This window comes from Thamnophis sirtalis, unplaced genomic scaffold (assembly GCF_051295495.1).
Source record: "Thamnophis sirtalis isolate CommonGarterSnake01/CBP01778 unplaced genomic scaffold, rThaSir2_p1.2 scaffold_8, whole genome shotgun sequence".
In the NCBI taxonomy this organism is placed as follows: Eukaryota; Metazoa; Chordata; class Lepidosauria; order Squamata; family Natricidae; genus Thamnophis; species Thamnophis sirtalis.
In genome coordinates, this window is record NW_028261388.1 from 54651045 (window position 1) to 54664995 (window position 13951).

The 13951-nt window shown below is 40.2% G+C and overlaps 1 protein-coding gene across 2 annotated transcripts; it reads right to left on the minus strand.

Annotated features, from left to right (window-relative positions):
* Nucleotides 1-367: 367 nt before the first annotated feature.
* On the minus strand, nucleotides 368-13512 carry ZBTB21 (zinc finger and BTB domain containing 21). Of its 2 annotated transcripts, XM_087721692.1 has the most exons (4): nucleotides 13300-13512; nucleotides 8099-8205; nucleotides 6765-7350; nucleotides 368-4598 (listed from the first exon to the last, which is right to left on the minus strand). In XM_087721692.1, exons 3-4 carry the CDS (start codon nucleotides 6831-6833, stop codon nucleotides 1410-1412), a joined length of 3258 nt encoding a protein of 1085 aa, XP_087577818.1. In that variant the 5' UTR covers nucleotides 6834-7350; nucleotides 8099-8205; nucleotides 13300-13512; the 3' UTR covers nucleotides 368-1409. The 2 variants fall into 2 exon arrangements, with proteins under 2 accessions (XP_087577818.1, XP_013917068.2); XM_014061593.2 differs by lacking the exon at nucleotides 6765-7350.
* Nucleotides 13513-13951: the final 439 nt, after the last annotated feature.

Sequence of the window (13951 nt, forward strand, 5' to 3'; positions counted from 1 at the left end):
AATTATTTACATTTGAATTTTTTTCCCAAACAATTTTTTGCAGCCTTGGCTGAGCCTTCTATTGCCCAGTAATGGAAATGAATTTTCTCATTTTTAAAATGTTCATATTCATACTTTTCACTATAATGAAACATAAGCACCAAAATGGATCAGAAGCAAATAATTTAATTTATAATATCTATTAAATGCTATTTCATTCAAAAATGAAATAGTTTGTATTGGAATATAAATTTGCTTCTTCTTCTTACATTAATTCTGTGTATTAAAATATAAGGCTATCAGCCTCTGAGGATCAGATAAGCACTGTATTGTATTCCAACATTAAGAATCTTTTTTAAGGCAGCAAAAGAAAGGTTCACACCTACTGTACAGGTAGTTCATTTAATTACCATTCAGAGTTACAGCAGTATTGAAAATAAGTGACTTATAACCGTTTTTCACATTTACAACTCTTGCAGCATTCCCCATGATCATGTGATCAAAATTCAGATGCTTGGCAAATGATTCATATTTATGATGGCTGCAGTATCCTGAGGTCATGTGATCATCTTTTGCAATTGTATTACAAGCTATGTGAATGGGGAAGCCAGTTTCACTTAAGAACGATGTCACTAACTTTATAGCTGCAGTGATTCGCTTAACAACTGTGGTAAGAAAGGTTGTAAAATGGGGCAAAATTCACTTAACAAATGTTTCATTTAGCAACAGAAATTTGGGGTTCAATTATGATCATAAGTTGAGGACTACTTCTCTATGTATAAAAATCCAAATGCTCACATATTGCTAATCTTTGATTACCGTACATCTTGTACAATATTCATTCAGAAAATTCCAGTCATGAAATTATTCCATGATAAGCAACCTTTTTCAATAAGGGTCAAGTTAATTCAATTGAGGTTTTATTCATTATTGCTAATGTTCAACAGGACCAAGGCCAACCCAGCGAAGCACTCAATCCACTTCTTCCCTTAACATCAAATGAATGTCTAATATATGGAGCTCATGAGTTATTTTCTGTAAAAACAACTAGCATGAAATTTTGCTGTACTCTAAATACTTAAGTCACTGATTCTTTTTACATGTATCCATGTTTACCAGTATAACATTATGAGAAATATATACTCAGATTTAATGAATGCAAATATTCTATAACTAGGAAATCTGAAATCACAATATCAAAAGGTTTGCACAATTTTCTCTAGTAAGGATAAATTTAGTTTACTTTCATTTCTATATCCAAAACACAGCATCACAAATTTCAAGTTTAATTTTGAGAGGATTTTTCCCCTTTGCATGTGTATGCCGTAATATATATATATTCTACTTTCAGTGATACAATTTCAGAAACATCACAGAAATTAAACAGATATTTGAAATTATCTGTAGGCACTCTTTTCAAACTTTTTTCTTTAATTGTGTGTCTGTTCATGGCTCCAAAGACTAAATGCAGTTTTGAATGTCCTATGGCAAAGTTTGCACATATACTGTCTTTTGAATGTGATAGCTGACAATGGTGGAGCATGATAAAAAAGTGTGTCAGACTTCTGTGGGACAAATAACTTCTCACTACCTGAAGAGGTTTCTGACAGGCTTGTAGGACTATCAGGTTCCAAAGGCTGTATTTTGGGTAGCGGAGGGGGTGGAGGCAAAGGTGGTGGTGAAGGAGAATTAGCAGAAGAGCACATCTCAGGTTCTTTTCGCAAAGGTTCTTCCGAAGCTTGTGCCATATGGGACTGGAAATGACTCCATAGTCGGAAATTGGTTCGAAAAGCCTTATTACACACATGGCAAATAAAGGGTTTCACTGAGCATAAAAGCTCTTGATGACGCTCTAGCTGCTTGTGTACAGTGAAAATTTTTCCGCACTTTTCGCAGGGCCACAAACCAGTCTCCTTATTAGCAATGCCTTCCTTTGGTTCCCGGCTGCTTTCAGATATCTCCTCTTCTACATCATCCATAGGTTCTTCTTTGATTTGAACTTTCAGCTGTTTCGAAACACTAAGGTCTTCAGGAAGGCATGAGGAATCTTCTGAATCAAAATTGATTTGCTCTGAGGAATCACTAAACACACCATCTTCTTTAGCTGCAAGAAAGCTGCCAATTTTGTTAGGCTCTGCTTGATAATGTGGTTTTGAAGCATTACTTACTTCACCATTGTGCTCCAAAACTGGTAAAGAAAAATTCTCTGTTGGAGCCATAGTATTTTGATTGTGAACCTCAACTTGATGGCGCCAAATACTGAAGGAGGATTTAAAAGTTCGCATACACTCCAAGCAAGTGAGCTTCTTATATTCACATGTGACTTCATGGTCATGCTTCAGTTCTGGAGAAGAAAACAGAAGACTGCAGTAAGCACAAACTGTTGCTTTCCGGCACAGCCGCTCATGATTTCCTTGTTCAGTAAGAGACGAAAGTTTAGCATTACAAATACGACACTGATAAACTTTTTTGTTTTCCACTGAGTTTTCAATGCGACTATCTTCTTTTGGTTTAATAAGAGTTTTATTTCCTCCAACCAGTTTTTCTCCTGGGTGCATTTTTATATGCTGTTTAAACTGTGACAAAAAGCGATATGCTTTCCCACAATAGGTACAAATGTAAGCTCCTCTATTTCTTGACCTAAGGTTCCTCTTGATGACTTGTTGAACTTGTGAACTAGCTTGTCCCTGAAACCCTGGTTTTCCACGTCTTAATTTAACAATCAAAGCCTTTTTAATTTCCCGTTCTCTTACAATGTCAATTAATTTCCTCTGGAATTTTTCATCTAAGACAGCATGTGAACTAGAAGCAGGCGAGGGGTTCTTTACAATTCCATGTTGTGTCTGGCAATGGGTCCAAACTTTGAAGTTTGTGTGAAATCTCTTATGACAAATATCACAAGCATATGGTTTCTCTGGATTGTGGTACATATTGACATGACGATGTAGGCCTGCTGTTGACCGGAAAATCTTAAGACAGTGTTTGCACTTAAATTTTTTGTTAGGCTTTGTTTCCTCCAATTCACCACATTCATCTCTGCTAACATCAGAATCTGGAAAATCAACAAAGGGTACAGGATTCAAATTCTCTTCAAAATTGTCCTCTGACTCTGTGGAAATATGTTGAGCTACCTTCATTTTTTTGAGTGGTAGCCTTCTGTCTGCTTGAAATCTTCTTTTGGCTGGAAGTCTATTGAGCTCACTATCTTCTGCTTTAAGAGAATTAGTGAGTTCTCTGTGGTCATCTTCTATCTTAAAACAGTCATTTTTGTTGACAGATGATAAAGTATCTCCCACTGTAATTCTTATAATTTCAGATGGATCTGAAAGTGGACTGCTAGGTTCCATTTTAATTTGTACTTCTTGAGAATTCATGTCCCTGTCTGTTGATTGAGAAGCACTGAAGGATCTGAGACGATGTGGAGGCATTATCTGTGTCTTATCAACAGAAGCTGCTATTTCTGAAATATCTTTAATGGGTGACTTTTGTGATATTACATTCAACATTATTCCTTGTGCATTGTTCCCAACTGAAGATCTTTGAGAAAGCTTTAAATCAATAGAAGGTGAAGATATAGGAATTTGACTATCCATTGACAATGACCTTCGAAGAAGACTTTTTACAAGTGGACCACTCCTGTCAGTAGTTTGGCTTTCAGGACCAGCTATCCTAGATGGGATTACTAATCCTAATTTTGAATAGTATAGTAAATTCCTGTCTTCACCTGAACTAGTTCCTTTGTTTCTTTCCTTCAGCAAAAATGTGGCTTCTGATGAACCGCATACAGATTCAACGGGTGGACAAACCTGTTTCAAGGATATTTCCTCTGCCTTTCTTCTTAATAGTTGATCACTTTCTTCTAGTTCATCAACTGCCAGTTCTTTTTCTACAAAAGATTTCTGTGATAATATTGCATTTCTTTTCATTTTACTTTGATCATCCATTGTAACTGAAGATTCATGGGTCTTTGAGTATCTTAAAGAACTATCTTTCAACCACCTCTTTTCATTTAGTGATAGGCTGTGTTGAAATTCAGTTGATGGTTGTGACCACTTAGTTTTGATAGCAACTGTTGACAAAATATTAGAACTATGGCTTATATCATGGGAGGCTTGACCAACCTTTCCCCCCTGTATTTCATTTTTGCTCTGACAAACGATGACACTTCTTTTCTGGGAGGCACTTTCATCATCTTCTTGGAATAGTATTTTCTTGATTGGACATGCAGGCAAAGGAACTTGAGGACTTCTAGATACAATGTTAGTAAGAAAGGAAATTCCAAGACTGTAGCCTACCTCTTGCACACCAGCCAGACTGTTTTTCTCAACAAACAAAGAAGATGAATAAATGTAGTTTAATACATTATCAAAGGTATCTGGTTCACAGAAATCAAGTTGAAATACTGACTGAGATTCATTTTCTTTCTTAGCGAATAGAGATTGGAAGTATTCACTGCTGGCAGCTAGAACATTTTTATGAGCTCGAAATTTTTGATCTCCTACTATGAGAACAACATCACAAAGTTGTCCTTTCAGACGCTGTTCATTTAAAGCACTTAAAAGAGAAATAGCATGTGCGGGATTTATATAATGCAAAAGTCCATCCATGATTAAGTTTATCTGAAAGACAAAAAAAAACCAGACTCACATTCACAAAATAATTTAGATGGAATAAAAATAAGTAAAAGCATTTTAAAAATAATATCTCCAAAGCATAACATGCCCTTAATATGTTTTGTTTAGATTTTTAACTTGCGTAACATTCTATATCAATTAAATCAATATTATAATGTAGTAAAATGTATAATCAGCCTACTACACAATAAAGGAGAAAAAGTCAATTTCCCCCCCTGCATAGTTTAAATATTTAGCAAACAAAACAAAAAAGTTTTAGCTTTTCACTACATCTCTGTAAAACTTGATAAAAATAAAGACTGAATTGAAAGTAAAACTGGTTAAATGTTTAAAGGCTTCATTTTAATTCATATTTAATTCTAAATACAAAGGGAATAATCCCAGTTTAATAAAGTAGAACAAGGGGTATTATATACTCATTGTGGGTTGAATCTGAACTAAGATAATTGTTGATGATGTTAATCTTGGAGTTAATCTATGTTCATATAGGTTCTAATTGCTGGTAGGGAGGTGTTTTGGTCTCTTTTGTTCCCTTTTTGGCATGTTGTTTGTCTCTTTTCCATAGTATATATTGTTTATGTCTATGTGTTTCTTGTCAAGTGTCAAACTTCTAGAAATTCCATATCATTTTTGATTGGCTTGGTCTAGGACAGTGATGGTGAACCTTTTTCGCCTCGGGTGCAAAAAGCATGTGCGCTATCGCACATGCTTGTGTGCCCACCCCCATAATTTAATGTCCCCCGCACTGTGCCTCCTGCGCATGCGTGCATGACCCACCCCCCGCTGTCCCGCGCATTCACCCCCAGCATGGGGAGGGTGAAAACAGCTTCCCCCGGCCCACCCCGGACGCCAGAAATGGCCCGTTTCAAACCTGGGCCCAGTAGGTCTATTTTCCGCCCTCCCCAAGCTGCAGAGGCTTTATAGGAGCCTGGGGAAGGTGAAAATGGTCTCTCCCGCCTCCCCAGAGGCCAGAAAGAACCCATTTTCCAACTCCTGGTGGGCCTGGAAGGTCCGTTTTTCATCTTCCCCAGGCTCCAGAGCCTTTCTAGGAGTCTGGGGAGGGTGAAAAGGGCTTCCCTCACCCCCCGGAGGCCCTCCAGAGGTCAGAAGGTTGGCCATTTTCCAACTTCCGTTGGACCAAGTAGCCTGGGGAGTGCAAAAAAAGGCTCAACACACAAACCGGAAGTTCGGGAATGGATTTCCAGGTTGCCCGCTGGGCAGTTTTTCTCCCTCCAGAGGCTTCAGGAGGCTTCCTGAATCAGAAGTCCATTCCCAAATTTACAATTTGCGTGTCAATCAAGGCTGAAAATCAGCTGGCCAACTCATGCATGTGCATTGGAGCTGACAGGGCAACACCTCGCATGCCCTCAGAAATGGCTCTGCATGCCACCTGTGGCACACATGCCATAGGTTCGCCATCACGGTTCCATGATGATCAGTTTCCCAATTGAGACTATGGTTGTATCTGTGCATATGTTATGAACTTAAAGAGTTTTCATCATGTATTTTGAATGCTAGTGTTCATGGATGCATTCTGTCAGTCTTCTGGCTGTTTGTCCTATGTGTGGTTGTTGCAATCATTATACTATTATGTTGTAGATAACTACTGTTTTTTCTTCTGGGGTTGCTGGGTTTTTTATTTATTAGGATATTTTAAAGGGTTTTTATTGGTTTGTGTGCTACGCTGATTCCAAGTGGTTGCAATAGTCTGTTGGTGATTTCTGAGACAGTATTGATGTATAGCAGTGTTACTCTTCTTAGAGCTTGTACTGGTTGTACTGTATTGGGTTGAGTGGTCAGACACTTTTTGATAAAGTTGCATGGGTATCCATTGTTGGAGTATGTTGCATAAATACTGTTTCCTTTTTCTGCTGTTCAGGGTTGCTGCAGTGTTTGTGCTCATCTAACTAAAGTTCTGTTCAGCAAGAGAAGCAATTTGTTGTTTTCTTCTTCCCTGGTAAACTTGATTCCTTTGAAAATGTTGTTGATGGTTCTGTGGATGTTCTCTAATTAGTCTTTTTTTATTGGTAAAGATTTCATCTACATATGTGATCCATATTTTGGGTTGTATTTGTGGAAATGCTATAGCTTCTAGATGTTACATAGCAACCTCTGCTATAAGTTCTAAAACTGGTGATCCCATAGGTGTACCTTTAATTTGTTGGTAAGTTTGTCCATCAAATTGGAATATGTCATTAGGCAGAGGTTTATGAGATCCATAATCCTTGGGTGTTTCAATCTCCGTGTAATTTGGTTAAATCAACTGTGCTATGGAACAATGTTGACATAAATTCTTTGCTAATTCCAAATCTATGGACATGAACAGAGCTGTGATATCAAATGAGACCATGATTTTGTCTTCTTCTATAGTCATGTCTCTGATTGTTTGAAGGCACTGTAGTGGAAAGTTGATGGATGTTTGTTTCCTCTTGTGAGGTGCCAAAGCCTTTTTGTTAATTCTTTTGTGATGTTGTAGGCAGGGGTCCCCACTATTGATACGATTGAATGGAGAGGTATATCATGTTTGTGCATTTTGGGGCATTTGTAGAAGCATAAAAGGATGAGTCCACCTTTTCTTATCTGCCACTGTTTATCTTTGGTAATTTGGCCTTTCTTAGTGAGGTCATGGATACTTCTCTTGATCTGATTGTCTAGTTTTTGTGTTGCATTAATGTTCACTGGGATGTAAGATTCTTTGTCTTCTAGTAGTTCTTCTGCTTTTTGTAGATATTGTGATCTAAATCAAGTACACAAGGTTGCTTCAATACTAGAGAAATTAACTATATACCAATTTCACATTTGGGCAATTATAGCATTGTCAGAGACTTAATTCTGTTCTTAGTGTCTTCTTTGCTGTAAAATACAGAAACTGCATTTTGCATCAAAGGTGAAAATATTATCACTCTATCTGGATAATGATCTGGTAGACAGTCCTTCAAAAAATATTCTTCTGCTAGTTGCTGGCTGAAATGTTTACATGGGATCCAACATTTATTATTTAATATTTTATTTTCTGCCTTTCATTGTAATTGCTGAGTTGATTCATGAGATCTTTTTATTGGATATGCAAAGCATATTCATTTAAAATATGTAAGGAGTATGGAACAATGTATGGAAATGCATTTGACCTGATATAATACTAGAACAAGTTTAGTATTATATGAATGTAAGCAGCAAGCATCTTTCATATTTTTCTCTTATCTGTTATAGCCATAGCCCCAAGTCTCTATTTTCTCTTCCAAATTTGTTAGAATCATCTTCCCCAATTTCAGATGTAATGGATAATCTAAATAGTTTAAAGTAGTCTCCCTTCACAATCATGCGGAAGAGAAAAGTGGAACTAGGCTCTTTGTGCTTTTTTCCAGTAATGTTCAAAGATAGTTCATTACATTTGCAAAAGGTCTTATTCTTTAACAACTGAAATATCAAAAGAAATCAAGAAATTTAATCCTAAATTCATACTACTAAAAATAAATAGAACGTACCAGAAATGTTTTCCTTCTTCTTCTTGAAAATACTTCCAAACAAGAGAAATCTTAGATTCAGGACTGCATTTACTCCTTAATTTGACAAAGTCTTTATGTCATGTGATCTGTTATGGGGAAAAAAGAAATTATGTCTATTGTAAAAAAAAATTAACATCCAAAAGAATTTTGTGAGTAATTACTGCTCCTTGAACATGTAAGAATAACCATACTAATGTTTTTATTGAGGACTTCTCTTTTCAGAATGTAATTTCAGTAGGAAACAATCTGTTTTGGAAACAGTTCAAAGTAGTTGATTATAACTTCTAACTCTTTAAAGCAATGGAACTAGATTCATTCTCAGATGAATCTGATTGTATTTTTAAAATCTCCAAAAAAACACCTCTCCTTTTTCTGTCCTACCCTCAGTACAGTACATTTCTGAGGACCTGAAAGGGATCTTTTCAGGGACTGCTTCTAGATTTTGGAATTGTCGGTTAAAGAAGCCAAACTAACTCAATATTTGATGTTCTTCTTGCAAAAAATATGTTCTCGATCAGACAAGCTTTTGGACAAAGTAACATCTCAGTATGGCCCAAAAAAATGTGCACTGATTGCTTAATATATCTAATATCTTAACTGATTTTATTTCATGTTTTGGTTGCATTTTCCTATGATTAATTACCCTAACAATTCGTTGCCCTTAACTCCTGCTATGGTGCCTGATCATGACAAAGTATGTGTGTGTTCCTGGGAGGGAAGAGCATGAGCAAAGAAAGCCATAAATGCATGCCAAGTTAATGTGTGTATGTGTGTACGTATATATATTCCCTTCATGAAAGTCATCTCACTTGTCCAGCTAAAGCAAGAAGGCACCTATATTGGGCATCAGTGATATAGGAAAATGCTGGAGACAAATGATCATTGTAGTGACAATGACAAAGGCATCAATGAACATTGAGCAGAAGGCAATTTGATCTACTCTAGTATTTAAACCCCCTCGCCCAAATAAACAAAGGATACAAAATATAAAATGATTTGCAATTAAATCTATGTGGTTGCTAAGACATGAAACTTGATGACTTGATGATTCATGATCAATTAAAAAAACCATAAACTGAACACAATAGGTAATAAAAAAGTAAAATATAGTATAGATTTAATTTAAAAAATTATAGTCAGCTTTTTTTTCTAGATACAATGGTAAACAAACCCTAGTCATGTGTTAGGTATTCTGAGTGCTCAGTTCATGCCCATTAGAAATAATTCACCCACCTGCTACAAATAATTGTTGTTTTGAATCTGAGGTTCAGCATATATACAAATAGTTGCATGCACTTAAGACGTTCCTTTGACAGACAGTTGGGCTAAATCAGTGATTGTCTATGTTATTTAAACGACATCTGCGGAATCCTAACTGGACCACTGAAATTAGGTGAACTTGTTTGTGAATCCCAGAACAGAACTACCCTGGTTGGATTCACTTCCAACTATAGCCTCTAATATTTGAGCCAGCCAGGTTGCATCTGTATTTTTAAAAGAAACAATACAGACAAGCAGACTTCATTACTACTGTAAGTCACATGGCTCTGTCCAACATAATTTCTTCTTAAACTTGGAACTCTTTCTTATTTGTTAATGCCTCATACAAATTTTCTTGCGACTAGCTAAATATGATAGATAATTTTGCAGGTCCTCTGAAAATAAAATGTAAGAGCTTTCAGTTTTTTTCCATTGGATTAAATATCTGAGGTTTATTGTCCAACATCTCTGGACATTTTCTGCTTAATATATATATAAATAATGGTATCTCAAGTTGTTTTCCAACTATTTTTAATATCAACCTAGCGCTACTGAGACATTAAAAGTAGAATTGCTAACTGCAGTTGTAGGGTAGGATCATATTCTTAAATGCAAGGCAAATTAGGAGGCAGTTGTAATGTAGACATGTCAAACACACAATGTGGTTAGATCGGGCCCAAGGGGCCACCCTGGAGACATCCTGGTGAAAGGGAAGGACTCAGAACATGGTGAGCCTGCGGGGCAAGACAGTCATTGGGGATGCCTGGCTCTGCATGCTCACTGCCTCCTATCCGCATGACCAGGGGGCATGTGTTCTGGCCTCCATAGCCACTCCGAAGTTGTAGATCAGTATTGCACAAGCCACCAGCATCTCCATGGCCACAAGGAGTTTCCTTTCCTGGGATTGCCCCAGCCCCCACTTGGGAAAGCCAGAGCCACCGTTGGCCCAGCCATTGGCAATGCTGCCAACCTCTTCCCCTCCCCTCATCCCTTTCTGAGCATGGGGGGAGGGAGGGATGAGATGGGAATGAGGGTAGGAAGGGAGGGAGGGAGGGAGGGAGGAAAGGAGGAAGGAAGTATGGGAGGCAGGCAGATTGGAATGAGAGGGAGGGTCTGAGAGAAGTCCTGCCTTAGTACTTTGCCACCAGCAGTCCTGATGCCCTTTTGCCATCCCCTTGCCGCTTCGTCCTGTCCTGTCCTGTCCTGTCCTGTCCTGGTAGTCTCCCATCCTATTGCTCATGATGCTTTGGTTACAAAACATGGTCTCCTCACATGGAAAGACAATCCATAACTTTTCTCTCCCACACCCACAACAAGCAACCTGCCCAAGGAGAGCGAGCATAGCGACAGGAGCCTCAAGGAGATAAGTGCAGCTGGGCGCTCCCTCGGGTAAGCGGGGCTGGGCTGAGCTGGGCTATGGGTCCCAATGCCCCAGGAGCAGGAGGGCCGGGCTGGGTGCTTGCCCTCTGCTGCCCAGGGCTCTGGGAAGCCTGTGCTGCCATCCGTGGATCCTCCATGTGGCCTGAGAGGGATAGCGAGACTCCTCTGGTGGACTAGGCTTTGGCACTCACCCTGGTCTCATCCTCCTTTACCAGAGACCTCCGGATCCCCTCTTCCAGCCTTGCCTGCCCCCTCCCACTTTCAAAGAAGGTGGAGGGCAATGCTGCTGCATGTGGAAGCACAGATCTCTGGAAGGGCTGGTGGGGGAACTGAGTGAGGGAAGGCTGTCCCATCAAGCCAGTATCCTTAGCACACACGGTTGGAAGCATTGATTCCCTTTCAAAAAGGTCCAGCCTCCCTCATCCAGGATCAAGGAGTGCTGCTTCCTTGCCTCCTCCTTTTTCTCTCCAGAGATCTGTCAAGGCAGAAGTTGGACTTGGAGGAAACTGCTTGCTGTAAACGTTCTCCTCTGTGCCTTCACACACACAGTAGCATTGTCTTCCACCTCCTGCTTTGCTGGAAGTGGGCACCGGACAGGGAAACGCTAATGATGTCTGGGATTGAATGTCTCCTTTAGCGTGCTATGCATACATACACACACAAACAAACACACCATTTCAAGCTTGTAGTCTTTTATCCATATCTGAGCTTGTAAACTGCCAATCATGCCTAGGCTTGGGGAGAAGGCCCTTTCCTTTCTCTGTAAATAAGCCTCCAAATATAGAATGTGGGGGGTATGCCCGTGTGCACATGTTTGGCTGCCAGCAGTTTGGAGAGGTGAGGAGCTTGTGAGGCACCAAATTGTCCTCACATTGAGTTAGCCAGTGAGACTTATTTCGCCCTGACCCAGCAGTCCCAAGTCAACTATGCCCAATGAGCTGCGTCAAGCAGGCCACGGCCAACCAGCCATACCCACCTAGTTATGGTGACTTGGCTACTGGCCTTTTGAAGGCAACCATAATGCTAATGCAGCCCTCAATGAAATTGAGTTTGACCCTGCTGTTGTAGTGGATCTTATTTTCCTGAATTTGCCTTTTGTGTGCAATTGGGTGCTGCTAGAGACCAGAAAAAAAAGTATGAGCTGAAAGTCTGCCAGTTAATTTGAACTGCAATGATCCCTAGGTAGCAAGATCAGTGACAAGGGACTGTGGAAATTATAGTTGTGGATACATAGACAGTTGCAGACTTCCTATCTTTGGTCTACTGTGATTGATGACTGTCTCTGTACTGTTCAAAACTCCCCCATACCTCTCTGCTCCCTCTCCTTCCCACTAAGTGCAACAGATTTTGTCCTCTGTATTTTACCCAGTGGGCTTCTACAGAAACATGTTCGCTGATGATATAAATATGATTTTTTTTACACTCAGCTGCAACTAATCAGCCGTTAGTAATAATGGCGCTTGAAACATAATTAATCAGTTATCACTCATGAAATTCAAAACCTCCTAAAGATTGATTTTTATCAGGAGGCAAACATCCTTTTCAAAACTCTTTAATGAAAGCAGTGCTTCTAATCATGTGTGGTTTCCCAGGAAACTGCAATGTGGAAAGTAATCCATTTATAGGTCAAAGAAATGCTCTTCTAAAATGTATAAGGACATTATTCGTATAATTTCCAATCATCACAGTATTAAGTTAAACACACCTTGAGAATATTAGTCAGGGAAAATAAGTTTAAAGGAAGTACTTGTACTTGTACAGGCTGCATCCCAAGGCTTCCCAATTCAAACTTTGTTATCTCTGGCTAACACAACTTTCTCAAATTATAATGTCCCTCGGGTATTTTGACCTTTAACTTTCATAAGTATTTGTTCACAATAAATGATTAAATAAAAAATAAATAATTCCTATACTGCCTGGGAATTTTAGGAGCTGAACCTCAACATTTGAAATGATTGCACTGATGGGAAAAAGCATACAGTGTTAATGAACCCTGAAACTTAGACATCAACATTAGGTGCATTCCCTTCTTTTCCGCGGAGAACGAGACTGGCCCAATTGTGTTGTCCAAAATGACATCATACGATTCAAAGCCCATTACTCCACATTCATTTTCGGCGCATGCTCACTGCGCTCAATTATACCCCACCCAAATTATTATTCCTAAACTAATCGCGTAGGCGGTTAACGCTATTGTATATGGGCAAAGCGCAGGCGCAACACAGAAAAGAAAGCATCCATGAGCTAAAAATGGGCAACAGACATGCGCGCTAGGCAACTAATAAAAACAACGACGTGAATGTATGCCACAGCGTGAACGCGTCTATTAAGACTCACGCATGCGCTGTGAAGGGTTAAGAACTCGTTTTGTAACTGGCGCAGGCGCACACAGAAGCTTAAGACCGCAGCCCTACTCGGTAGGGGGAAAATATACCTCAGAGTTACGTCAGGAAAAGACGCCTTTGTGCACGGGCAAACCCAAACCTTTGTCCAGGAGGAGTCCCACTTTAAAGGAGCAACAACTGGGGTCTCTTACTTACCTTCTGCGCACACCCTTTCCTTCCCCCTTCGGCCGTCTTCTTTTACGATTCACCCGCGCGCGCCGCCGCCACCGCCGTGATTCCATCCATCTTGAATTTGACGTCATCCCACACCAGGGATGAAGTCATCGTTGGGAACACTTATCACGTGCGCATCTTTTCGATTGGTCGAGGTTAGACGGATGGAGGAGGGGGAACGCGCCCGATTATCAGGCTGGGGCCGGGGGGTGGGGGTGGCGACGCGGCTTACGACGAAGAGCCCTGAGGGGAGACTCCCCTCCTGCGCGGTGGTTCCCTTCCTCTCCCCTTTGGGAAGCGCCGCCGGGCTATGGTGCGACCGAGACTACGACGCGAGTGGTAGGAGAGCCGCTGCCCGGGAGATTGCGGGGCGCCGAAGCGGTGCGGGGTGACCGCTACAGTTGAGGCTGAGAGAACCGGGGCAGGCGGTCCCGGGTATCCTGTGCCGAAGAAGGATTTGGAGAGGACGAAGCTTTGGTCGGGCAGAGGTTGCAGAAGCAAGTTTTTAAGCACACGGTTTTCGCCTCCAAGATGACCGATTTTCCCGAAGGAAGGCAGGCGAGGGACTTCCAAGTCCAGGCCTTCAAATTGGGGGGAAAGGCGAGAGTTTATAGTGTTTTTTTTGTGACAGCCG